The sequence below is a fragment of the Strix uralensis genome, chromosome 27 (genome assembly GCF_047716275.1).
Source record: "Strix uralensis isolate ZFMK-TIS-50842 chromosome 27, bStrUra1, whole genome shotgun sequence".
NCBI lineage: Eukaryota > Metazoa > Chordata > Aves > Strigiformes > Strigidae > Strix > Strix uralensis.
The window spans coordinates 2196414-2223280 of NC_133998.1; the positions used below are offsets into that span (position 1 = coordinate 2196414).

The 26867-nt window shown below is 50.0% G+C and overlaps 1 protein-coding gene across 9 annotated transcripts in view; it reads right to left on the bottom strand.

The window, feature by feature from the left end:
• Positions 1-4781: 4781 nt before the first annotated feature.
• Positions 4782-26867, bottom strand: part of REXO1 (RNA exonuclease 1 homolog) — a 40918-nt gene continuing 18832 nt past the window's right edge. For 8 of the 9 annotated variants that reach the window (XM_074851961.1, XM_074851962.1, XM_074851969.1 and 5 more), the window contains 13 exons: positions 24622-24823; positions 23790-23953; positions 21763-21900; positions 20648-20771; positions 19447-19560; positions 18136-18273; positions 16150-16263; positions 15445-15518; positions 11915-12025; positions 11422-11537; positions 11111-11249; positions 8426-8546; positions 4782-7722 (listed from right to left, as the gene is read on the bottom strand). In XM_074851961.1, coding sequence (XP_074708062.1) covers positions 7634-7722; positions 8426-8546; positions 11111-11249; positions 11422-11537; positions 11915-12025; positions 15445-15518; positions 16150-16263; positions 18136-18273; positions 19447-19560; positions 20648-20771; positions 21763-21900; positions 23790-23953; positions 24622-24823 — 1644 coding nt within the window. In that variant the 3' untranslated portion in view covers positions 4782-7633. Of the gene's footprint in view, positions 7723-8425; positions 8547-11110; positions 11250-11421; positions 11538-11914; positions 12026-15444; positions 15519-16149; positions 16264-18104; positions 18274-19446; positions 19561-20647; positions 20772-21762; positions 21901-23789; positions 23954-24621; positions 24824-26867 lie in introns of those variants that run through there. The other variant, XR_012626587.1, reaches the window with a different exon arrangement.

The following is a 26867-nucleotide window of genomic DNA, read 5'->3' on the forward strand; positions in this document are numbered from 1 at the left end:
GGGGACAGAGGCCGCCTCGTTAGTGACAGCAGCTAACGAGATGAGAGCCAGCCCCGTGTCTCCCTGCTCTCCCATCCCACCCCGCGCTCATGCTGCACGCCCGCAAAGGCCCCACTGTAGTGGTCCTGCGTTAGTCGTCATTAGATTAATTGCTCGCTGCAATTAACCACAGAAACCCGGAGGCAATTAACCAAGCGCTGGCCCGACAGTCCATAAAGCATTTACTGCGCAGTCATGAATAACTCGTTCGAGGTCCATAAACAACACAGCTGCACCGTGTCCCCACACCCCCGTGTCCCCACGGGGCGCTGGGTGATACTGGCCAGCACCTGACCCACGGTGGTGGGGTGCGGACTTGGGTGCATCCCCCATCCCGGGGCTGCTCCTCCCCTCCTGAACAGGGAGGGGAAAACCTCACCCAACCCTTGCCTAAGGGGCTGGTGCTGTGAGAGAAGCCAAATTAATGAGTTATTGTTAATTGTCATGCAAAGCTGGTGAACAGCAGCATGTGTCATTTTGAAATAAAAAGCAGTGGCTGCCAAGAGGGTTTCAGCTCGAAGGGAGAGCTCTGGGTCACAGCGGGAAGGGCAGGACGTTTCGTTACACGGTCTGAGCAAATGCCAGTGGTGGGAGCGGGGCGGGCGCTGGAGCAGGGCCGGGACCGAGGAGTCTCTGTTCTCAACCGTGGTGGGGTCCGGCCAGTCCTGCTGGGAGCAATTTGTTGCATTTTCGCAGCCCCGGATCATGACCGTTAACATTAACCCAACCCCTCTCTCCAAACACAAGTGGCGTTTCTCCCTTCCCGCTCCTGGAGCCTTTCACACCTGCTCTCCCGCGGCAGCTCCTCCGCCACCGCCACGGTGCTGGAGCAGCATCCACGAGGAAATTCCGCCGTTCTGCCCTCACCTGCCATCCCCTACCCACTCCCTCTGCCCCGGCAGCAGGCGCAGCGCTGGGCCCCGCGAAGACCCTCAGACGGCGGCACCGGCACCGCCGGGAAGGGCCAGCGGCCACATGGGCATGGCAGAGACAGGCCCTGGCCCCAAAACTCCGTGTCCCCTCGGTTTTCGCAGCCGCTCGCTGCCTCCAGCAGCAGCGGGCCAGTTCCGGAGGAAGGAAAAGGATTTCCACACCCGCCCCGGTGTCTCCCCTGCAGGGACATGTGGCTTTGGGCACTCGGGAACCAATAACCTCGGCTGGCAGAGAACAGCCGGGGTGACCCTGGCAACTGCAGCCAGCGAAAATGACATTTTTATCAATCAATCGCCCCCTGCAATTAGCTGAACCCCCCCCGGTGCAATTAAGTGAGCGCTGGGAGGCCGCGCGCAGCCCAGCACCGGGGCAGAGGATGCTCCTCCGGGCGCCGCAGTGCCCGTCCCAGCGTGTCCCCCTCTCCGGGCGCAGAAGACCCTGGTGGGGGCTGCCCGGTGGCAGCGACAGATCCTGTTGCAGCCTCTTGTGTTTGCAGGGAAGAGTTAAACCTTTGAGGCTGGTTTTTTACCTTTGCTTGTGGACCGAGCAGCTCCAGGTGCCCTGTTCCAACCGGCCGAGCAGCTACAAAGCCCCATTTGTTTGGAGAAAATAATAATAATAATTTAGCAATGTTTCCCTGTGGGACAGGGGTTGTTTCTCAGCCTGGGAGCAGCCCCACGGGCAGCCCCCAGCCTCGAGCCGGCACCTCCCTGGGCTCCCATTAATGCCCCAAACTTTGGTCCCAGCTCAGCTGCCAGCAGACACGATGGCGGGGCCGTCACGGGGCGATGGACAGGCAGCGTCCGTGGCTGCCTCCAGGCATGGCTGCTGCCTCCTGTGAGCCCCCGGACCAGAACTGCCCCACGCAGAGGCTGTGGCAGGAGCCAGTGCTGCCCTCAGCACCCAGAACTCGCATGCAACACCCAAAAACTCATTCCCCCCCAACTCTGCACAGCCAGTTGGGTGCTGCCCTCCTTCCTGCTCAGCACCTGCACCCTCCTCTTCCTCCTCCTCTGTTCCCAGCCACTGTGCAGCCACCTCAGGCCAGGGGACAGTGCTGGGAAGGGGACAGGGCGGGTCACTGGTGAGGACTGTTTCTCACCCACTGCCAGCCCCTGGTCCCCAGTCTGGCCAGTTCCCTTCTCTCACTGGTGGTTGGAGGGTGCAGGAGGACCCTGGTCCCTGCAGTGACACCAGTGTCACCCCCTCTCCCTGCTGCAGGTTTAGGGCAGGGAACAGGGACCCCCATGTCTGCAGAGCCATGCAGCTCCCCTGCACTGCACTGCAGGGCCATGGCGGGGGCACAGGCATCCCTCGCTGCCACCCCGGGGGAAACTGAGGCACGGAGCGGAGCAGCTGAGGTACCTGGGCTCAGGGCATCGACCCTGGGTCTGGCCAAGCAAAAGGCTGGAGCAAGGAGGAGTGAGGAGGGAAGGGATGTGCGGGGGCTGCCACGAGGTCCCTGTCCCCATCGACTGTGGCAGAAAGGGCTTCACTGCACCAATGTCCCTGCATAAGGAGCTTTCCTGCCTGCACACAGAAGCCATGGGACCCCCAACACATGATGGCTACTCCCCCCCCCGCCTCGGCCCAGCCCTCGCCTGCCTGGAGGTTCTGGACAAACTGCGGTAAAAAGGTTTTTAAAGAGAGGATCGATGACCGCAGTCACCTCTGACCTGCGCCGGGTGGTTCGGTGGCAGGGGGTGACACACAGATGCCCCTTGATGGGGGACGATGCTGCAGGATGAGATGGGGCCTGACGCAAACCCTGGTAGCATCTGCAAACGCAGGGCTGCGTGTGATGAGCTGTCCAGTCTCAGCTGCAGCTGCAGAAAATGACCATGTAATGGCCTGGACATTGGGAAAAAAATTCTTCAGAGTGGTCAGAGAGTGGAATAGGCTGCCCAGGGAGGGGGTGGAGTCCCCATCCCTGGGTGTGTTTAAGGGTCGTTTGGATGAGCTGTGGGGGGATGTGGGGTAGGGGAGAACTTTGTAGAGTCGGGCTGATGGTTGGACTCGATGATCCCGAGGGTCTTTTCCAACCTGAATGATTCTGTGACCCCATGTGCCCAGCCAGTCCCCTGGGCTGCCCATAACCTCTCCCCCACCTTGCAAGGAGGCAGGAGGCTGCTTTGATTTGGGTTTGGAAATTCCCTCCCTGCCTGGGAAAGCAAAGCTGTGGGCAGGGAGAGCAGCAGCCATGGAAAAGCTGAGCTGCAACCAGTGCAACAGAGGCAGGAGCAGGGCAGGGACCCTCCTCCCGCAGCTGAAACAAGCTCTGACAGTGCCGTCAGGGAGCCAGCAGGTCACAGCTGCGAGGACACGGCCAGCCCAGTGGCACCAATTCGCTGGCAAAGGGCTTAGACTGGGACAGGGGCCAGAGGCTGTTTCCGCAGATCGATACAGGCACAATGTGTGGGGATGGGGGCTGGACCCCTTGGCAAGGGAGGGGACAAGGCGGAGGGATTTGTAACACCCCAGCACCTCTGAGCTGGGGTGGAAATCGAGCCTTTTTTCCCAGCCTTTGACTTTTGTGTCACCTCTCCGAATTCCAGCTCGCCCTGAAGGAGCTGGCTGTGCCCGCGCGGCCTCCCTGAGGGGGTTCAGGAGGTGAGGGTCCCGTGTTACAGCACGGGGGTCTCCCTGCTCATTTGCTTCCCCCACTTCAGCTCCAGCCTCCAAAAGCCGAGCTGGTGGTGGGGAACAGGCAGCACCAAGCCCAGGGGCTGCGCTTTGAGTCAGAGGCGAAGGATCCCAAAGGAGCAAAGGTTTCAGAAAGCCCCTGGCTGCCGTTTCTGTTGGTGATGCCCCAGTGCCGGCAGCACCTCTGGGAGATGAGGTTTTCCCAGCGAAAAATGAGTCTCAGACCTCCAAGACAGACGCTGAACACACACCTGGGTCCGTCTGTCCATCCGTGTGTCCATCTGCACACCCGAGGCTGGGTGAGCGGTGTTCACCTGCGACCTGGGCTCTTCAAACCCTCAACACCTGCCGGCCTGACAGCAGGTAACCTGCAAGAGGGGGACGTGGTGGGAGGAGAGGGGCCCCCGCAGGGGAAGGGGTGGCACCGGGCAGGTTATGCCAGAGCTCAGCACACCGGGCCCCTCAAAGGCCCCAGAGGTGGCCGAGAACACACGCCAGCCGTGACTTTTATAGCATTCTAAGTAACCGCTGCCATCACCACGCCATCACCAGCACGTTAAATAAAACACATTGCCAGTGAGGTCATCTAATAGCCTATTATTTTTTTATTTGAACTTTTTACCTTCACCTCTTCCTCCGTGCTGAATCAGCTCCTTCACTTGGCACTTTAATTCCTGCCCCATTTGCGAGATTGATACGGGCTCTCCTGGGGAGCCCGGCCAGGCGGTGGGAGGACGCCGAGGCGGGTGCCAGCGCTCCTGGGCTTTCGCCCCAGCTCCAGGCTGGAGACAAGAGGAGCCAGGACCTGCCCCGCTGCTGCCCAGGGGCTCAGGGCACGGCCTGGGGGGCGAGAGGGGTTTGCACAGAGCAAGGACAGGGACAGGGCCCGGGCGCCGCAGCATCGCCTCATCTCGCAGTCCCAGCGGGTTGGGCTGGACGAGTCACACTGGTTTCGCTCCAGCAGGATGATGTGCCACGGAGAGGCACAGACCCTTGAGAGCTGTGAAGAGACTGGGCTCTACTTTGTGAGGACACGAGGAAATAACAGCGGCTGCGAGTTGATGGGATGCTCCAGAGCCTGCCCAGGCCCTCCCCGCCTCCAGGACGGCTCCAGCACCCGCCCTCCCAGCCCGGCCCCAAGCAGAGCAGAGCCAGACTCAGGAGCGTGCGTCTAGTCAACACTCTTTTATTAAAAACAATTACAAAAAGTTACAGGTTACAATAGTTATATACAACCCAAAAACCTCTTACCAGCCACAAACCTCTGGGTTTTACAGTGTTACTGTGCCCGGGGGCGGAGGCGAGGGCAGCCTGGGTGGCTGACGCCTGCCCTGACCCACGCCGCCAGCGCAGGGGAAGCGGGCTGCCTCCCCACTAACATCCCACGAGACAGGCAATCTCCCCCCCCAACTCCAAAAGCCTCATTTTAGGGGGTCTCAGTGGGAAAAGGAATGGGAAATGACCGAGGTCCCCTGGCCTGGCAGACTCATGCCTGGAGGAGCACGTTCTGCAGTGATGTTCTGCTTCCCCAAGCCCAGGCGGTGGGGTCAAGCCAAGCAACCAGCTCCCCAAGCAGGACCCCACACGCCGCGTCCACGTTGGAAACGTGTCGGCTTTTCCAGGGAAGGCAGCTGCGGCGGGAGAGGGCCGGGGAGCTGGGGCTGCCTGTCGAGTAATGGGGGAACCTCGAGGCAAGAGCCAGCTCTGAAATCGAACGTGGCTGCGCTGTAGATCGGCTGCTCCTGGTACATTGCGTCGCTGCAGCCAGGCGTGAAGATAAATGGGGGGATAAACATGGGAAACAGGCAGAAGCGGGAACAAACCTTCCCTCCCTGGTTCGGAAGCACTGAACTTTCTCTCCGTCTCTCCCACGGCCTGGGCAGGAACAGCACCCCGTTCCCCACAGGCGATGGGAGAGGGGGACAAGGTGTCCTGAGGCTGCTTCACGTGGAAGCCCCACGGCAGGGAAGGAGGCGGCTGCCACGCTTGGCAAGGGGGGGCTGCGAGGAGAGCGGGATGAGACGTGCCCTGCGGAGCGCTGGGCGAGCGCCAGGGAGCTGCACGGCCCAAAGTTTGGGGTAACCAACAGGCTGGGAGCCTGCGCCACTGCCCGCCAGAGGAAATGCAGAAGGGCTCAGCAAGAGCAGGAGCCTCTACAGGCCCTGCTCCCCCCATGGCTTCAGCAGCACCTGGCAGAGGTCTGGCACTGGAAGCCACATCCCACCTCCGAGGACAGCAGTGGGACAGGGAAAGACTCCCAGGGCTTGTGCATGTCCCAGCACCCTCCGGCCCACGCCGAGGAGGACACCCCTGCCCACGGCACACAGCCCAGCCCCACGCACCTCCCCGCCGCCACAGAGGTGGAACAGGTCAGCAGGACATGCCAGGGGACACGCAGCACGTCCCCAAACTCTGAGCCCAGCACCGCCAGCGGTGGTACAAAGGAATGAGCTAGACCCAGCTCCAGCAGGAACCAAAACCCAGCAGCTCCCCTGCCCCGCTGCCACCAGAGCAACACAGCCAGCCCGTGCCAGGGACGCAGGGGCCAGCACCCCACCGGCCACTGCGGGGAAGCAACGCCAGTAACGGGGCTGAGCTGCTGCCTGGACCTCAGCTAAAAAACCTCATCTACCAGGGACTATTTCCATCAGCTCTGCTGTTCCCCCGACAGCAGCAGAGCCTGGGCAGAGAGAGGCCACCAGAGCCACCCAGTCTGCCTGCGCTCCTGCCCCAGTCACCCCAAGTGTGACAGACACGGTCTCGACAATTAATTTTGTCCAGGGGGCCAGACAGACAATAACTGGGCATTCTGCTCTCCTTAAAACACCCAACATGTAAACTAGTTTAAAAGAATAATTTTTACCTATTGCTTTTGCTCTTGTCTGCATCGAGTCCCTGCTCTCAGGGACAGACTGGTGGGGAGTCCTGCAGACAGCTCGGGGCCACCCTTAGGTGCAATCTTAGCTGCACCTAGGTCCCCCAAAAAATCTTGATCCCTACATACAAGCTTGCCGGAGACATGCTGGAAGCTCAGGGTCAGGGGAAGGACAGCTTGTCCTAACCCGCAAAGACACGATGCCTGCTCTTACCACTGCCCTCCCCAACACGGCTCCTCCCCTGGAGGGCTGCAGGTTGCTGCCTGGCTCTGGGAGCCCAATTTGCCGCAGCCCCGCTGTCCCTTGCCTCACTCCTACACACACAGCTCTCCGAGGTCTGGGCAAGGTCTGACACTTCTGGTTTCCTCCTTTTGCAGCAACTGCAGAGCCAGGACGCCAGCCCTCACTGAAGAGATCGCCTGGGTCACAGCAGGCAGCAATTCCCCTGACCCCATCTCATTCCTCTCCAACCTGCTGCTCCCACCACACGCTCTCAGAGACAGCTTCCCTCTCTTGCAGCTCTGGCTTTCTCCTCCACAGTGGGACTGCACCAGGATCTCCTCCTGGATGGCTTGATCCTCGGCTCTCACCACCCCTTGCTCGCCATTCACACACCAGCTATGCAAATCCACTCACTTTACAGCTTCCCGCCCAACCTTCTTCCATTTCCCCCATCTCCAAACACTGCAGGAATCAAGCAGTATTGGAGTACAGAGGCAATTTCAGTCACATTTAAAAAAAAAAAAAGAGAAAAAGATCTACCTTTAACTGAACCAGAAATATCCTTCTGCACGTATCCAACCTACCTCTAATAGCTTCTCCTAGGAACCAAGAAGTTCTCTCTGGTTGCACTACTCAAAACCACCTTGCCATGCCTACAAGGCAATTGTTGTACCACAGAGTATCCCTCAGGTGGAGTAAAGAGGATCTGAGAGCCACTATCTGGACACAGGGACCTGCAAGCAGTGAGCTGGTGCCGTTCAGCTGCGCCAGCAGCAGTTCTGTAAGTCCCATAGATACCTGCGAGTGCACGGGGAGCCTGGGGTAGCATGCTGCTGCGTACGGGTGGACAGTGTTACTCTGAGCATTTATTGCACTGCTTCAAAGAGGTGGAGGAGGAACAGGAGAGAGAAAAGCGCAAGTCATCGTTTCACTTTAGCATCTTCTTTGATCTTCCAGACCATCAGCTCCATGCAAGCTCTGGCATCCTCACTGGAGTCGTGTCCTTCCACTGGGGACAGAAAGACAAGGAGGGCAGTCACCACCCTGGCACCCACAGCGCAGACCCGGGGGAAGGCTTCCAGACGAGGGCCTGCCCGACACTGCCGGCCCCACTGCTCACTGCCCTCTGCCACAGCGACCACAGACACATCTGGGATCACCCTGAAGCACAGCGGCTGTTTTAAAGTGGAAGAATTTCCACTAAACACATTTTTTGCTGGACTTCAGCCTGACACCATTCCCTTGTTTAAATTAAGGGCCAAAGTCCTGCTAGTCTGTAAGCCCTCAGGCTGTGGAGTAGCAGGTCAGAGAGGCCTCCATTTCTCCAGCAGCATGTTTACAATGTGCTCAAGGAAGACAAAAAGGAACATGTCAATCTCAGTTTGTCAGAGAGAGAAGGGAGGGCATGACACTGCCTTGACAGAGCTACCTCTGGCCTTCCCACACCACTCCTCTGGCCCCCACTGGGCACAGAGAGGGAAGATGCAAGTGCTGCTGGCCCTCACTCAGAGCAGAGTTCACACTGAAACTGTGCAGAGACTTCATATGCTGGCCCATTCACAGCTACTGCCAGACACTATGCGGCAAAAAAAAAAAAGATTAGGAGCAAGAGGAGTGGGCTTGGGGAGAGCAGAGGAAGGCAGGTCCAAGGAGCCCCTATCCAGCTGGGATGGGACACAAGACCCTCACTCTCAGCTCCTCCTTGGTCTCACCATTGTCCTGGATGATGCGCTTGAGGTAGTCTGCCATCAGCGTTCGGAGAGCCCGTTTGTAAGGCAAACCCAGCCGGTGGGGAAAGACGATTGCGGTATCCACCACTGTGCCATGGATAAGCTGGAGGGAGGAAGCAGGAAAGGAACATGCTTATTTTCCCTCTTCCATGGGGACGGACACTCCTTAGGATTAACCATGCTAAAGCAATCTTCTGGTCAGCCTCTCAGGCTCTGTGTGATGCTGTCACCAAGCTCCAACCCAACCAGTCTTGCAAGAGGCTCTGGCTGAATCAAAGATGACTCCCCCTTGAAGGGTGCGTGCACACAGGCTTCCCGGTGCTCTGCCAGCCAACACACCTGCCCCCAAAGCCCTGCCCAGCTGCACATTCAAAGCAGCAGAAATTCAGGGCTAATTCAGTTTGTATAACTCAAATGACAGGAGAGGTAATCCTTAACACCCTGGAGAAGGTGGCATACCTCTGAGTGTCTTTCACAATGAAAACCTAAGCCAAGGAACCAGGTGACCCCACAAAGCCTGTAACAGCCTTTCAACTGCTTCTCAAGATGTGGACAGAAGTGGGAAGGACGTGCAAGTCAAAGCTGTACCTAACCCACTGTACATCACACCGCTTCTACAGAAAAGGCCTGACCTTCAAGGTGCAAACCACCCTGAAAACCTCCCGTCTGTCAGCAATGAGTCAACAGGAAGTTTTTAACCAGCACCGGCTTAGCAAGGATGAAACAGGACAAGGAGATTTTGTACTCTGGGCATAAGGAACTACACAGTGGGTGGGAGGGAGGCCCTGACTGGTCCCATGTCTGGGTCAAAGTGCCTGGGCACACAGGAGAGGTTTGCTGTTCTCTAGGTATGAAGTGTCATCACGCTGGAGCCACTGAGGATGCTGAACAGGTCAACTACCACCTACCCTGCACCAAGGGGCCCTGGGGTGGACCAAAAGGCCACATCTGACAGAGTCCATAAACAATAAACATAGGGTAAGCTGGCTTTTTTTTCAATACTGATTTATTACTCTCGGGCTAAGACAAGATTAATCCTCTGTTGCCAAGAATACGTGGATGAAGGAACGTGGATGCAGGCAGTCCCACATCTTGAGTACAGGAGTAAAATGCAAGGTCTAAGAGATAAACCTGTATGCCTGACCAAAAGACAGCTCTGCAAGTCTCGGCACAGGATGACTCAGGTAGGACCCTGATAATCCAGTCTCCTCATCTGCCTCGACTCTTCCTAGGCACCAGCTAACGTTGCATGACAATCCGTAACTTCGTCATTAATAGTTTCATAGCCCAGCTCTGTAAATGCCTGAGAACAGCTGCAGTTTAACAGAAACAACCTGCTACACTCTTTGGAGTATAAAACTGCCAACATTATGGATAATCTCTCCTAGACTGCAGTCAAGTTTGGCATCCACCCAGGCACAATGATAATTACTTATGTAGATCAGGAAGACTGAGGAAACAGGATAATATAGCTTTAAATAAAAATTGAAATGCTATCACCATTTGGAGCTTGCCATGGCCATTAGCGAGATGTCAACTTTACTGCCACAGCCTTCAGACATTACGACTTGACATGCCACCGCCTGTCACGCTCTGCTATATTGCTCTCGGGTTCGTTCTCTTGGCAGTGTCTGTGATGCTAAGAGAAAATCATGCCTCTAAGAGGCCAACACAGTCATCTCGTGCTGATAAAACTCTAAATAATTTTTTGATGATGATGATGAACTCTGAGAGGCTGGGATAAGGGGTGCCATGGAGAGGTAAAGCGCTTTGCAGGCATTAAAACCTCCTGCTTCCAAACCATCACCACGAGTTGGCAGCCACAGCTTCTTCAATGAAGTGTGATAAAGAATGGCTGGAGGAAGCTCTGGCTTGTGAGCATGGACTAAAGACTCAGTTCCTGCCTGCTGCATGCTTTCGTGGTGACCCTGGACAGGCCCCTGGGGATCTATGTTCAGAGTGCAAGGGGAGAGGACAGCCCTCCCTCGCAGGACAGCGGAGATGGCCGAGATGTGCAGGGCAGACTGACGAGGGCCAGGCAGGAAACAAGACACATAAAAGGTCAAAACAGCTTGATCAAAGTAACACCACAAATCACAGCAAACCAGGCAGAGAGCCTCCCTCAGAGAAAACAGACGTTTTAACATTAGAGGAGAAACCATAAGAATTATCTCCAGTCGCAGAGGCAACAAAGAGGCTTGTGCTGTTTCTAAAATGGTTACTGTGGACATCCAGAAGGCACAGGGGACTCCAGAGACTCCCCTGTTCATGCCCTGGCCCTGGCTGAGCACATCTTCAGGCCAATCAAAGGATGGTGACACCAGTGGAGGATTCTTGACTATACAGCAGGGGGGAAAAGCGAGTGATTTGAGATCAGTCCTTCCAACCAGCCCCGCTCCATTCACCCTCCCCAGTCAACTCCAGAGAGGTCTGTCACCCTGGGCAGCACCAGTCACTAAAAGCTGGGGTGACACCACTGGTGACACACATGACCCACTCCCTTTGCTCTTCCACCACAGCCAGCTTCCCACTGGCTCAGAGACAAGACATGATCTGCATCCTCCTGGTTCTTGGAAATAAACAGTTCCTACATTTAAAGGAGACATATAACACACACCAGGGCGGGAAAGAACCAGAGGAGATGTAAACGCAAGACACGCACGTTACCTTTAGTGCAAATAAGTCGCTTTCCAAGCTGTGCCCTATCAATATGGTATCTGCACTGAACATGTTCAGTAGGACGGCTTGGACATCCCGCAGGGTGATACTAGTGTTCTCCAGGTCCTCTTCTGTCACACCTGAGAATCTGCAGACAAGAGCAGAAAGGGCTTCCTTCACTAAAGGAACACCTCAAGGCCCAAAGTGTCTCAGCCATTAGGAACTGGTGCTCAGTGGAGTTTCAACAAGTGCTCCCAGCCATTCCCCTTAAGTTCCTGATTCCGAGCACAGCCCTCTGACCCAAGGAAGACCGCCCTTACCTGGTGTTATAGTCCACCACCTTGGTGTCCGGTTTGACAAAGGTGTCATATACCACTTTCAGGTCAGAGTTGATCACAGTTACTCTTGTCAGCTCCAATCCTTGCTTAGTGTAGCACTGCAAGCAACAGAGCAGACATGAAGAGAAGTGCCTGCCAACCACAGCACGGTGTCAGTGGAGCCATTCGCCGAAGCGCTGCAGCTCCCAAAACGCAGCACATCTCGTGTAGCAAGGCCAGTCCACAAACGCTGCTCCGTATCGGCCAGCTAGCTACAGCTTTTCAAGGGTGCACGCAGCTCCCAAATGAAACACACAGTGCTAAAACTAATTAATAAGAGCTAATTTAAATGTACAGGACTAATATCATTTAGAGTCCTCAGAGAAAGGAAAGAAGGTGGTAAGGAAACAGAGCCTTCCTTCAGCCACTTGTACCACACCCTTGGCCTTCCCCAAAAAGCTTTATTTTGCTTACGTTCCCATCATCAGGGACCCACCATTTCACAGTCTAATGCGTAGATTCCAGGGTAGCCATCAGTCGTAGGCAACTTCTCAAAAGTCTTCACAAAGCCATCAAGGCTCTCCTTGCGCCCATCATGAACATGTTGCTTAAAGAAAGAAAAAAATAAATTAAAAAAAAAAAAACAAAAAAGGGGACAATTGTTGATGGTAGAAGCAAGAATCCAAAAAGTGCACTTTGACAGAACCTCCCACTTAAACAAAAAGATTGGGTTTATAATTTCTAAAGGTTAATGAGGAATAAGTTTTGCCCACCGGTTGGTCTGAGAAGTTCACCACAACAGCAAACACAGCCACGCACAACCCTGATTCCAAAGCCAGATCAGGGCTAGTGGCACCATACTGACAGCTCACGTAGGAGCAAGACATCACACATCTAGGAACAAGCAGCTTTCAATTTTCTGAGTAATTCTACTCCAAATTGAAAAGGTCACTGATCTAACTCCAGCTGCTGATTCCTGATTTAGCTTGTGGCCAAGACATGCCCAGGTGCAGGATTCTAATCCCAGACATCCCTGTTTGAGCATTAGCATCAGGTGTATCATAGCCCAGAGACAGCACGAGAAACTGGAGTAATGAAGTACCAGAAAACGTCAGTGTCTGCATACAAATAAAAGCTACCATATTCCAAAACCAGATAGTTTGCAGACAAACAGGAGCTACTGCCTACCAGCACTTGAGGAAATAAATGGAGAGTATTTCCAACCACTCTTCATTATCCCCAGCTCTAGGGTCAACAAGATCCAGCACAGAAGAACTCCCTGAGCTATCAGAAAAACTCAGGGAGCAATTTCACAAGTGGTTTAAGCCAATGCAAAACTGAGCCGCTGTTGCAATGGGCACTCCCACTCTCCCTTCCTCTGCAGCCCCAGATCCCACCCTATCAGTCAGCCTGAAAGACTTCTTCACTGATCCGGTTCCCTGCACCACTGGGGAAGCAGGAACACGTAATCGAGGGCAAGGAAGAGGCTGCGACTGCCCTTTTGCCCACTAACACGGTTTTAGGTCAAATTAAACTGCAGCACCACACCCAGAGGTGCCGCTCTCTCCCGTATTCCCCACTGGGGTTGTTCTGTTTAAGTTCTGTCTATCCCTACATCTCAATATATTTACACCTGCGTGCAGCCTCTCTCACTGTGCTTCTCGCAGATCTCACCCTACAAGGAATCAACCTGTCCTTGTTTGTCTCAAGATAGAAAGGCTGGAGGGATAAAGAACTGAAGCACTTGTAAAGCTAAAACCTGTAGGCAGAGGGATAACCAAAGCAAGGATTTGCATATTGTCCTGCACAGGTTACAGGTGCAGCCAGAGTACAGAGAACTGAATTATCGGAAGTTAAGAGGCAGCTGTGCCAACACTGAGTCCAATCTCTCCCTGGATCCACAGCCAGCACTGCTCAAAGGCTGCACGGTTTGTTGTTTCCCAGGAGCAAGAAGCCACACTTGTCCATTCTGCATCTATGCCCATGAATCTGACTGTTTTCCTAAAGAAAGGGGTAGAGCAGATTACCAGGCCAACAGAGAGTAAATGTTCCTCTCCCTTGCAGCTTAATTCCCTCCCTCCCTCTGTAATACAGTGTAACTGGGCAGTGAGGGAAAGAAAAAAAAAACCCCAACACACTTGAGGTGTTTTTCTACACTCGTCGATGTTCTGCAACTGTCCAACTCCTCCTTGCTGAGAGGAGGGCAGAAAAGTTGCTTCTGTTTTTCAGACCAAAGAAGCAGACTCAGTTATCACAAAGAACAGCAGCTCCAGACTGGGGAGCGGTAGGTGCGGGCACAGCTCCATCCTGCCATCTCCTGCCACACTGGCTAACTGCAGCATAATCCAGACAGGCACATCTCGAATGTATTCGGAAGAGACACAGACGTGCCTTTCAAACCAGCTACGGATCTAGTTACTTAGAACAGTTTCTTACTGCCAATATTTGCCGTTTTCAATGCTCTCCTTCAAAGCTGAAAGACACTGTGCTTCCAGCAGCCCAAACATCCCAATATCTAATTGCGTACTCTCGTCCCGAGCAGGCTGCGGACTCAAATCTACCAAAGGATGCTGTGAAACTCACTCACTTGGATGAGAAAAATCAAGAAAGCCAGAACACAGAGATCTGCGGCACCACAACAACTAGGAGGCAGATGCAAAAGGATGCCTGAGCCCTGGAGCACTGGCAGCATGCTTCATTGAGTAGGAGACTATTAGAGAGATTGTATGTTTCTTAAAAGGCCATGAGGTTTTACGGTCTACAACAGCCATGCAAAAACATGCGGAGAAGTCATGTTTTTATAGCCCCATCAATTTCTCCAGACTTCCCTGCTAGATGTTTTTTGGAACGCTAATTAAAAAGACATCCTCATTTCACATGAAAAAGAAATAGGAGAAGTAGCAGCCTGCCTGATCCCATCTGTGCTTCAGATTGAACAGGGCGGGCTTTTAGGGTGCCCATACAGACAATTCTTCTTATTAAAATAAGTCTTGAATTTTGCCCCAGCATTCACTTCCCAGCTCTGTCTTTTGGTCAGAATAACTTGCAGCCAGCCTTGCTGGCCCTTTATCACTTGAGGTCTTTCAAACAGTGGGATAAGAACATCCCTTATAACAGATATGCTCTGGGAGCTCCTTCCACTGCACATGACCCTTTTAGATCCCCTCTCGCTTGGTTCTGCATCATGCCCCTGCGTGGCAGCTGCCAAATATAAAAATGCCACTGAAACCAGTGACAAGGAGCATCCCCAAAGCCCTGAGGAAGAGGCAAAAGACATATTGTTCCCTTCAGTCAACAATCCAAGAGGACCTGTGATGCCAGGCTGGGAAGACAATTTTTCTCTTGCCTAAGGGAAAAAAAGAAAAAAAAAAAAAAAAGAACCTGTGCAAAGGTATCCCAAACAGCGTTCAGCTCTGTATCAAAGGGCCAAAACTCCATTCCTGAGCAGGTTTTTCATTTTGCTTTCTAGTGCTGGGATCCCTTCCCCTAGTCCCTCCTCAAGAGAAGTAATACTTACGAGTTAGAACAGGCTCTTTGGGAAGGTTCCTCCCCTTAATACAACAAAGGGCATGCAGTAAACAAAACTAAGAGAAGATTTGGCCTACAGCAGAAAGTTACCTTAGCATGGGCATCTGGGAAAGGAAAAAAAAAATGGGAAAAAGGTTTTGGCACACTGTTATCAAGGCCCCAAGCCTGCTCATTAGAAGGAAATCCCTTATTTTTCACCTCTTCAATGCTTCCCTAAAAAAGTCTATATATGAGCTTTTGCTGGGCAGCTGAATTCACTAGCATTTGCTTAGAACAAATGGAACCACTTCACTCCAGACAGCTGAGTCTCCTCCTTCCTGCCAAACACTGAATTTTCCTACCTTTGCATAGCAGAAGATATTTCAGAAGTACTTGTTTTCCCCCCTTAAGGGAAGCCACCATTCTTCTAAAGGCTTAAGCCACGATTACACAGCCATCACCACTGTAAGCAGAGGACAAATGGCATCGAGAATAAAAAGGTGTTGCTCAATAACTTACTTTAGCAACCTGGCAGCCTGGTGAACCCACAGCTCCTGAGCAGCAGCTGTAATGAGTTTCCCATCCACCTGGCACTGAAAGAGCAAGAGATAAGAGTCAAAGAGAAGTCCTGTTAACAAGCAAGCTAAACTTTAGCTCTCGCATGCAGAGATATCCTGGATGAGCAGAGCAACCACGCGTCAAACAAAGGGGAAAAATCAGTAGGGATTTGCACGCAGCAATCTAAAGAGTTTAAGTCTCTCATACTCAGCCAAACTCCAGAAGCCATCTGGATGCTCTGATGGAAAACCACAGCAGAGCTCAGACTAGGTTAGTGTCTTGATGCAAATTCATTCAACCAAGACCAGTAAACTCTCCTGGGCAGTGACAGACATGCTCCCAAGTCAGCCTCCTAAAAACACTGATTTTTTTTCAAAAGGCACAGGAAGGTTTGTTTTTTCTTCTACTTTTTTTAAACTGAAAGATGAACCACCTCTGCTCCAGCCCCAGTGTCACATGTTCGGGACTGTACCACTACTTCCCAGCAGCTCTTTGCAAAGCTATTTCAGCAGCAGCAGGGCCACCCAGTGACAAAACTCGGAACTGTCACAACCTGTGAGCGTGACAAGCCCCAAAATGTTCCACAGCAACTCAAACCCGAGGCAGACTGCATTCAGAGCTAGAGCACAGCCAGCGTGGGACTAAGCCCTCTCCGAAGAGCTGTACCTCTCTGCTTGCGGAGCCTTCCCCAGTGATGGACACACTCCTCTTTGCGAATGCAGTTTCCAGAGGCTGAGACCATGTACTCAGTGCCACAGCGACAACAAATCCTGCAGGAGGCTTTAAGAGAAGAGAGAAGCAAGAATCAGGTCACTAGAAATCCTTCACCTGTTAAACTCGGCCAAAGCACAAGTAACTCAGAATCACTCAAGCCCCAAACACCAGTGAAACTTCCCCTGTTAAAAAGGATTCCAAGTGTGGTTTCAAACTCCCATAAAGACACAGCGATCCCTCTGAAAATGTAGTGCTGTAGCGTTTTCCCCCCAAACACAGCAAACACAAGACTCCCTCGTGGTTTTGGTGCACAGTATCAGCTTCAACACAGTTCACATCAACATTTGCTGCATTGTTTCTCCATCCACAGCAAATTACGTTGTACTCTAACACAGTTATTTTAAGAAACAGGATAAGTCATTCTTTGGGCATCACAGCTAATCAAGCCTGGTTTCCAGGGGATCTGTGACTTGTCACTTCCAAATGACATTTGAGTTCTTCCTAGGCACAGCTAAAGATTCTCCAGCATCTAAAAACAAGAACACTTACAGCACAGCTTGGCCCACCGAGGGGGCAATTACAGACTCCTCCCTCCTGTCATCTGTGCTTGTACTGCCCGCAATTCAGGGAAGGGAGATGCAAAAAGCTACAGTAAAGGAGTTGCTTCTGATCTCCATGCAATTCCCTGAGTTCTCGTGTGAGCATTTAAGCTGCTAGCACATTCCCAGCTCTGCAGAACGCCAGTCTAGACCATTTTTGTCCACTGACCACGGTCGCAGCATTTGTTAATGCCAGCAATAGCCTTAGTTAACCAAGAACATATTCAAAGATCCTGAAACATCTGCAGGAAACTACAGAACCAGAAACATGATCTCAGAACTGTATAAAGGAGCTGGCGTTAACTGGAGAAAAGGGCTCTAACAAATACAGTACTTGACAGTGTTAATGCAAGGGAGCTTTCGTACAGGTTGCTTCAGTAACCACAGGACAAATGTAGACACAAGGTGTTAACATGGATGAGCACTTAACACACTTTAACAAGGTCTCTCCAAAGAGATGCTCAGAGGAGTGTGGCAAGGCACCTCAAAATATATCCTAAGTATGTGTTTTATCCCTGCTGCACCACAGCCTGCTCTAATCAGCATTTGAGAAGCATAAATCCTGCTACAGGAGTTCAGAAAACTCAGACAGAGGACGACTCCATCCTGTCCTGAGGAAACCTGGGGGATTATTTTGTCCAGTTGCAAAAAGGGATTTTGGGAACTACTTGGCCCAGCTCTGTCAAGAGATCCAAGCAGAAAACTGTGCAGTCCAAACCAGCAAGGCAGGACCCACTGCAAAACCAGCCTGGCCCAATGTCGGTCCATATCCCACCGTAACAGCAGTTCATATGCACAGAGACACAAAAAGGGAAGAGGGGAGTGTCATCAGATGCTGAACAGGAGCCTCTCTCCAACCATTTCCCTTGCAACAGCAGCAGGCAGCCTCCAAGTTAGTGCAACTCAAAACCTGCACCTGAGTGAGCAAGTGCAAAACATGTGCCCTCACAGGGGGTGACCAAAGGCAGCTGGGCCAGGAAGGCAACCTGACCAATTCATATTCTTTGGCAGCAACTAGAAAGCTCACTCAGCCTCACAGCTCCACGTGCCACAAAGTATAAACCTTGTGTCAAAAACCAACATTCTTGTGACATGCAAGCTGAAGAATATCGTCCTCTAGAAACACATCAGACTTCTGCAGCCACACTCCTCTCCTCCGTGACTGGCTGGCCTGTCTAGAGGTCACAGCCAAAGAGACCCATCACAAACAGGAGCAAACAGCTCCATGTAGAAACAAAGAACATCTTTAAGCAAAAAGGCCAGTTGCAAGCAGGACAGGCATCTCCAGTTGTAATGTATCTCGCAAACCTTGCAGAATAAAAGGGCCAGCAGAGCTTACAGTCAATCGTTTTCTTCTCCTCTGCAGTGAAGAGGACAGCGCGGCCAGGCTTCTCCGGGTGAGGCATTGGGTAACCATTTTCCTTTAGCTGCTCCTCAGTCATGAGATACTCTTTCAGTCGCCGGTACAAGGCAGCTCCTGCACACAAAGACAATGCTGAAGCCAGATCACTTAAGTAGGGGCTGTTTCTCTTACTGTTTTTTGCTTTATCAAGCCTCCTGGCAGGGACTCCCACTATTTTGAACTTGGTTCCACTGCCTTTGTTCAGGATTGACAGGGAAACAGGTAACAGGGCAGTATTTTTAAAAATCTAGTCCTTAGTGCACAAGCTCATTTTAACCTCTTCAATAACCAGCATTAAGTCTGGAAAACAGCCGAAACACAATTCCTCCAAAGGTCTTTTTGTTACCAATGTGAGACTTCTCCCATTTTAATGTTTTAAATGCTTTAACTGATAATTTGTAACACAGCCCAAAGAATACCCCTCAAAGGCCACCCACAGCTAGCTAAAAAAATTCATTATCCGAAGCTTTCTTCCTGCTGTTGACTTCAGGCTGCTCATTTCATTTTACAGAATAATTATAACTTCTTGCACTCTGCTCAATATCTATTCTTTCGCTGCTATGTTAAACCCTTCCAATATTGCTGTGTACCCTTTGATGTTGCTTAGCTGAGCTATACAGGCCCTTTTAAGCTTTCTCCATGTCAATTCCTTCTGCTCTGTGGCCTCCCTGTCTCTCCTCTGATCTCCTCAACAATTTGCCTACATCTCCTGGCAACCAAAATACCCATAACTGATTTCAGCCAACATGAATAACGCTTGTGGCACAACCCTTTGGCTACAATATGACCTTACTATGACATTCATAAAGGTGAAATTTAGCCCTGCAGAGCAGATAGAGATATTTGTAAGTTTGCCTTTTAATCTGATGGGCACATTATAAAGTAGTGCTTCAGGGCAAGAAAGTTGAAGTAAAATCCAGACAGAAATAAAAGCCCAAAAGTCAGTAATACCCAAAACACAAGAGGCAGCTCTGAACAGTTACTGATGAGTTACTGATGCTACATCAAAGCCACGCAGACTACATCAGTAAGCTCACAGCCCAAAGCAGGGAAGCTGCTCCGTGGCTGTTGCACCGTTCACCGAGCACCTCTGCAGCACAGTGCTGCAGTTAGGTGATAACTCAAAACACTGGCCCACAGATAAATCACAGCACTTCACGCATCAGCCAGATCCTGCTCTCCCCAGTCACAGCATTGTACCTCCAGCTATAATTTACAGGTTACAGCCTCGCAGGAGCAGCATCTTACCTGTTAAATCCTCTGCTCTCAAGCTCCCTGACCGGTTTAGAGTAAAGCTTGTCTTAGCAGCAAGCTTGCCTCCCAGCACAGCTTCATGGGACACCACTTTCTTGTTGCTTGTCTCTGCAGTGAGAAGAGGGAAGAAGCAAAACAGGACAGAGATCAGTTACCCAGCTGAGTAAGTGACTTCAGTCCTAGAGTTTGGGGCACTACACATCGGCAAAAGGAGGACTGCATTTATCCTCTTGAATTCTTGGTCTGCTCCAGAAATTGGCACGTGTAAGGTGGTGGCCTAGCATTTTCATTCCAGCACTATAAGGAGTTTTCTGTTTGCACTGTCAGCCCACCGCAACTTTTTTTTAAGGGCAGCAAGGACATTTTTACAGTTCCTCTGGAAACTCTGGTAGCTCTCCCTGCTTACTCCACATAGCAAGCCCTCCTACTGACCAAAACCAAGAGAGGACTAAGCACCGAAGCAACTCGACCCAGTCATGTGCTGCACGGTGGCATCACCCACCCACAGCGAGCAGCTTTGTTGTCAGGTCCCTGCAGACCAGCCTCCCACGCAGAATCTTTCAACTTCTTTTAGAAAGGAGCTTCAGAGCTCTAGAATATGCTCAGCACATCAGATAATGGCAGATAGGTGCTTTTTACTAATCATTAACTGGCAGCCCTCTCCTAGAGGCCAGCCTCCCAAGTTCAGCCGCTCTGACTAATGGCCATGAAGGTAATGAAGACAGAGGGGAGAAAAGGGAAGAGACCAGGAAAAAAAAATTCACAAGAACAGCACAAATTGATTGTTTAATGTACCCTCTCGAGAGCCAATAATGAAATGTCTTAACCCTCTTCGTTTCTCTCTTGAAGCTTAATGTGTGTAACAGATTTCTGCGGTGATGGACGAGTCTATCACTTTGAAGGCATCATGTGAAAGTTACTCCATTAGCGGGGCTTTTCATTTTAAAGAACTTGTGCTAAAAAAAAAAATCCATGTGGCATTATCTCCATTTAGGTTCAGACAGCCAACAAAGCATTGCAGGACTTGCCTCTTGAAGGCCCATTAAAGCTTGCCAGACTATAAAAAGCTAACTGGAGCTGTTTGCCTTTCAGCATAATGCTTCTGAGAAATGGGTCTGTCTTTTCAACAAGTTTCTCTCCGTGGCTTCTAATCCAAGCAGGGCTCCGATTATTAAACCACAAACGTGGTACGTACTGTTCGTACTGGACGGGGAATTGGGCACTAGGCTTCGGAGCTTCTTTAAGGTGTTCACTGCCACATTCAGGTAGATGTTGCGACTGGTGCTACGTTCATAAGCCACCTTCTCTTCTGACAGAGCCTGCAAACAATGCAATTCATTACTACATGCTCTCTTTCCTCTACTGCTTTTGGAGAAAATAAATGTTTGGCTCTTAAAATACAGAATCTAAGTATGATAGCCAAAAAATTGCCTATCAAGTAATAAAGTGGAACATGGCATAAATACATACTGCTTCTGGGGCCTGCTTAGGTGAGTAAGAGAAAAAAAAAAAAAAAATGAACTGTATGTTAAACAAAGTGCTGGAAGAAGCTTTTTCATGTGAAACCTTCCCTGACAGATTAACAAAGCAGTTCTGGAACCGCCTGGGAAAGGCTGTTTTCCCCACTTCAGTGGCAGTGCAAGATCTTAACTGGCAAGAAAAGGACGACTGAACTCCTTGGATACAACAGGAACATTCTCCCTAGGGAGCTGTGAAGGTGAAATCCCACAAACGAAATCCTTGTGGCATCTGCTTTGGTTACAAAACACACCACACGATGTCCCACATTTACCCAACTAACATTAATGGACAAAGTTTTCCAATAAAACACATTACCTTCTCAACTCTACTTTTGGAAATCCTACTATACTATTCCCTACTGCTAGAAGGCTCCTTAAAAGCCTCACAGTTCATAAGCAGCAAGTTTTACCAATTACATCTATCTCAAATACTTACCTCTGATGAACACTTAGATTCCGGGAGGTGTTTGCTGCTCTACCAGAGTGAAAGGCCTTTTTGTCCAGCTTGACGTAAGGCACATTCCTCTACGTCCCTCTTCTGGGGTTATTAAAAAGATTGTGCCTGCTTTCCAAATGAAGGGAAAGATGGGATTTCCTACTGGAAACCCCCACTGGAATTACACTTTCTGTTGTCTAGTCTGGAATTATTTAATGCCAGTCTCCTCTACAGAACTGCATGTGTATGGAGAGTTGTCTGGGTTTGCTGCAATTTCAGAAGGTCTTAGCCAAGGCAGAGGATGTTATTCTCTGCTGCAGACTTTATTCATAAGAAGCAAGCATCAGTACAGACCTTGTCAAACGCTTCCTGGGAGGAGGAGCAGAATTTGAGGCACTCATCAATGAAGAGATTGAGATATCTTTGACGAATGTTTGTTGGGACTTTAGCACCAAATTCTGTGGGAATAACAGGCCTCTGTAAGCTGGCGCTCTAGAGATGAGACAGAGAGAGAGAGAAAGAGGCTATTCAGGGTTTAAGTAGTATGTTGCTTTGAGACTCTCATTTCCTATGTTATTAATAGTGGTATGACTTCCCTTCTGAAAATCTGCTCAAAGCTAAACATAACATGCATCGGTTTTGGTACTAAAAACACCACTTGAAGCTTTTGTGCCACCTTCAGTATCTGAACTACTTCAAAACCAACCATAGTTCATTACGCCACTCATCCAGCAGCCAAGGACTCCCAGTGACGTTAGTCACAACACTACATTTACACATACAAGCGTTCCACACCATGAAAATGACGACACTTACATTCAGAGATTCAAGATTAGGATGGTACCAAGCACCACACTTTGAATTGGAGACATGAACACATGACACCACTTCTGTGCACAACAGACATGGCTTTCTTTTTGGTACTCTGGCTGTGAAGAGAGAATGGGAGGCCCACTCCTGCCAGGCTGGCAGCCAGCTATAGCATCACACTGACTGTGGGATTCCTGTAGCTTTACTGCATTGGGTTTCTTCTTCCTTTTTTAATGCTGATCGGGATGCTCCTGAAAGGATTTCCCCCTTAAATTGAATGACATGTTCTTCAGGGGTAAAACCCACATGTTGGACCAAGTTATGACCTACCACTGCAGTTTTCCATTTAACACCAGTTTATCCCCCAAATCACATGATTTGCCTCTTTTTCAGAGAGGAAACTGTACGCTCACCTCTAAAGCACCCAATTGTTTGTCATTCTTTCTCCATCCCACCCAAGAGATATCCATAAACCAAACCATCTGCTGCAATCTGTAATAAAAACAGCTCTACGGAAGATATGATCACATTCAACGGGGAGCAACTGGTCCTGTCTCGATGAGAGAGGACCCATTTTCCTCATGAGACTTCCACTTTGATGTCCTGTTCAGGGGGATTTGGTCCTTTTCATTACATATATATTTTTTCCTCAACTTCCAATATGCAACCCTTAAGAACCTCTGTAACACTGGTAAATATTTTATCCTTTCAGTTGTTTCTGTTATTTTTAATCAGCTTCAAGTTATATGTTACTATGGTGGCTTTTTGGGTGGGGAAGGAAGAAGATGACTTTACACTCCTATAGAAATAATCAGAGTATGTCATGACATATCTTGACACAAGATATCATCAATAAAGCTATCTTTAATCAAGTCCTAACACTAACCACATTCCTTGCCATCCACTCCAACAACCAGCTTCTTATGCCATCCACACGCTGCTACACGAGGAACTCTATTTTGAATTGTCTTTGAGTAGCGTGTTCCCAGTGCTCATGGGGAAAGGAGAGACTTCTTTGCTAAGGAACTCATAGCAAAAGTACCCAAAGCCTAGGCAGGTATCCCAGGGGAGAGAGAAAAAAACAAACCAAAAAAAAAGAGGTTTTTTTTCCCCTCAAACATTAACAGCAGCACGAGGTTTGAATGATCACATTTTAACTATGTAGGTCACTGTGGGACATTATTCATAACCACCTTCGTCAGTACGGCCCACAAAGCCTGGGAAGGCCATTAATCCAGCCGTGCCTTTTGAACACGAGAGGCTCCAAGTCCCTGACACAAACAGTGACACACCTAGTCAGACAGCACGACAGAAGACTCAAACAGAAGATGAGTGATCAATATTCAAAGAGATCAGAGAAGCCCTTAAGTATTTCTATCTTTTTAAGCTCCTACACCTCAAGTGTTTAATTTTTTATACAATGCTATCAAGGAAAACCACAGGAAGAAACAAACCCATTTAATCAACCTAATCAAAACACCACTCTTCAGAGAGTGCTAAGTTTGGAGCAGCATGGTTAAACATACCACCCTCAATGGGCAATGACCAGAAAGATTCCAAACTTCTCTTACCTGTAAGGAGGGAACATGTGCTATCCTTTTGGGCACGATGGTGCTGGTGGTTTTTGAAGCCATCCCAGCTAAGGTGCAAGCCTTCAGAGAAAGGGTGGGTGCTTCAGAGTCATTGGAAGGTGTGACACTCCTGCCAGCAACAGTCGTCTTGCTACTCATGAGGTCTGCAAGAAACAGAAAACATATTTAGGTAGAAATCCTACAACTGAGCTTCAAGTTGCCAAAATGAACTTACTATAAAAGGCCCATGCTGCAAGATGTGATTTTTTCGAATGGAAGCCTCCAAAGGGATACAAATTGGGTAATTTTACCACCTTCCAGGCAAGGATGAAGGAACCTTCTACCAGGAAACGTGCCTCATTTCTGTTTGTTTTGGGGTAACTGAGTCAGCAGAGTTTAAAGAGGTAACCCTGTCAGCTACAGTGCACTAAGTGCCCATGACGTCAGCTCTAGTACAAAGGGATAACAATGAGCATTAATTAGTACTTCCCTCCTGTTCCTGCCGCCTCCGAAGGCTTAAATGGAAGAGCAAATGAGGAGTAAACATGCTCCCAGGAAGAAACAGAAAAAGAACAAGCTGAAGTGAGGGAGGCTGGGTGAGACAGATAGGGGATCGAGGTTGTACGTCTAATCTGTTGCTTTTCAGAACAGGATGGAACTTTTCAAGGGCAAGACCTTCCACTGGTCACTATCAGCAAAGCTTCAAGTCACGGCCAATGCTACACATCTCCTGGTAGTTTCACATCTGCTCAGGAGCAATCTAAACAGAAGGCAGTATCTTTTAACAGGGGGGAGGACAGGAGAGAGATCACAAATAACGCTGCTGGCTTACTTTGTTTGGCTGCTGCAGAAAGGGCTACATTTGGCACATGAGCAATCCTCCTCTTTTCTCCCGGCAAAGAAAGAGAGGCCTTTTGAACGGCCACAGCCAGCTGTGCCGCCTGCTGCTGAGCCAGCTGGATCCTCTGGTAACAGACCTCCTGAGCGGTGGGGGGACGGTACGGCCGGATTACGGGCTTGCTCGGGACCTCTGCCTGCACAGACAAAAAGGTTTGAGAGCCAGCACATTCACCTGCTCAATCCCCACCCTCTGGCTTCCATTCACCCAAGAAAGGTCTCTTTTCCTCAACACCTCTCCGTCAGCAAAGGTGTTTGAGAGAAGATCCCAGCCGTCTTCCAGAAAAAAAAAAAAAGAAAATATTTAGAGTGACCCACCAAAAACCATGACATTAATGATTCACCCTCTGGCAAGGCCTCCCAGCACTCTGGCATGTTCCTAAATTGGTAGGTGGTATTTGAACTGCTTATTCAATGGCATGATGTTCCCCATCACCGTGTCTAACCCACTTCTGGACTCTGTCAATATTCTCAGCTCTACGGTCTTGCACTAGAAAATGAATCTAGCTCCGTGCTGCCTACTGCATGCTTCTTTGGTTTATATTGCAATGAAAAAGTGACCAACTATCCTCCATTCCCCTTTGCTACTGAGTTTTACAGCTCTCTCCCTCTGTCTTTCCCACACCGAAGAACCAGATGCCATCTACTCTTGCATTACAGCAGCTCCCCATCTCTCAGCAGCCTTGCTTCAGGTCTGTAGCTACTTAAAAGTCTCACATATACATATTTATGGGACTAGAGCATTACATAAACTAGGCTCTGAATTTTAAACAGGCTCTGCCCCTGCCTACTTCTGAAGGCATTTTACTGCTTCAGCTGTTACTAGCACAAACAAGTTACACATGCATTTTCTTTGATGTCCAAATTTAGGTTGCAGGAAAGGTGCCAGAAATTATGTCAGCAAAGAGAGAAGTTTTCTAGCAGAACTACAAGACAAGCAGCAGTAGTACAAACTTCTCCACACTACTTAATAACCTTTGAAATCTGAGAAACAGGCCTTCCCTCCTGAAATTTCTTCAGAGAAGGGTGCGCTCACACGGCCCATGTGTAACACGGCGTTTCTGAGACCGCAAATTGGGGGCAAGCTGGCACCTCCTGCATTCCTTGTCTCTGATGCTGACACCAGCTTCTGGATACCAAACTGAGTGCAGTCAGACATTATAATTACAGACTTCCGAGCAGGACAGGACACTCATTTTCTGCCTCACCTTCAATTCCTTTGGCCCACCATTTCCCCCGGCAACTAAACTAGAACTCAGCTCTCTCCTCTTCTGCTTGCTCAGTCCTCGAGCTATAAATCACAAGCAAGACTGAGCAAATATTCGACTTGGAGGGACACAGGTCTCAACTCTGTGCATAAAAGCAGCAGTTCAGGTCTTACGGCACCTCCTGACCAGAGCTGGCAGCAGCACAGAGCTGAGGTACTCCAGGGAACGCACGTCCCGGTGCGTGCTCACAGCAGCTGCTGCTGAGCACACCAGATCGGCTCTGTTTGCCCATGCAATGGCTGTGCTGGGGCTCACAACTTTGGAGAGCATTTTGGGATCAGCTGTCACATCAAGAAAATGTATTTAAAGATTTGTACATGTCTAAAAGGCACCTATTTACAATAAATATTTGAGTTAATGAATTTCCAACCCATTTGCTTCAGTCTCTTATCTCTTCACTTTGGAAGAAAGGGCCCTTATCAAAACACATGAACTGGCTGAAGATATGTAGTTAAATAAAACACATTGTATTGACCTCAGGGCTTCAAATTATTAAAAGCAAAGAAGCCTTTTCCAGGCAGAGAGGAAAGGAAGAACAATTAATTTGGACTACCCAGCTCAAATCAGTGCATAAGTCTCCACTCTTACCCTGCTGGAACATAAAACTCACTAATCTGTGCTCAGCACCTGGAGGGAAACACATTAAACCCTCAGAGAACATATGAATTAAAATCCCAGTGAGAAAGAAATACAAAAATCAGGATGTCTTCCTTGTCGTTTTTTTATTCTTCTCCTCTGTATTGAAAGTATTTTCACAATTGTGAAAGCAAAGTACCAAACAAGATACTGTTGATACCTTGGCTGATTCAGAACAGATAAGGTAATGGTTTTAAACATCTGACAGAATTCCTACAGCTATCTTTTAGGTCCTCAAGACAAAGAAAAGTACCATCAGACACAGACTGACCTTGTG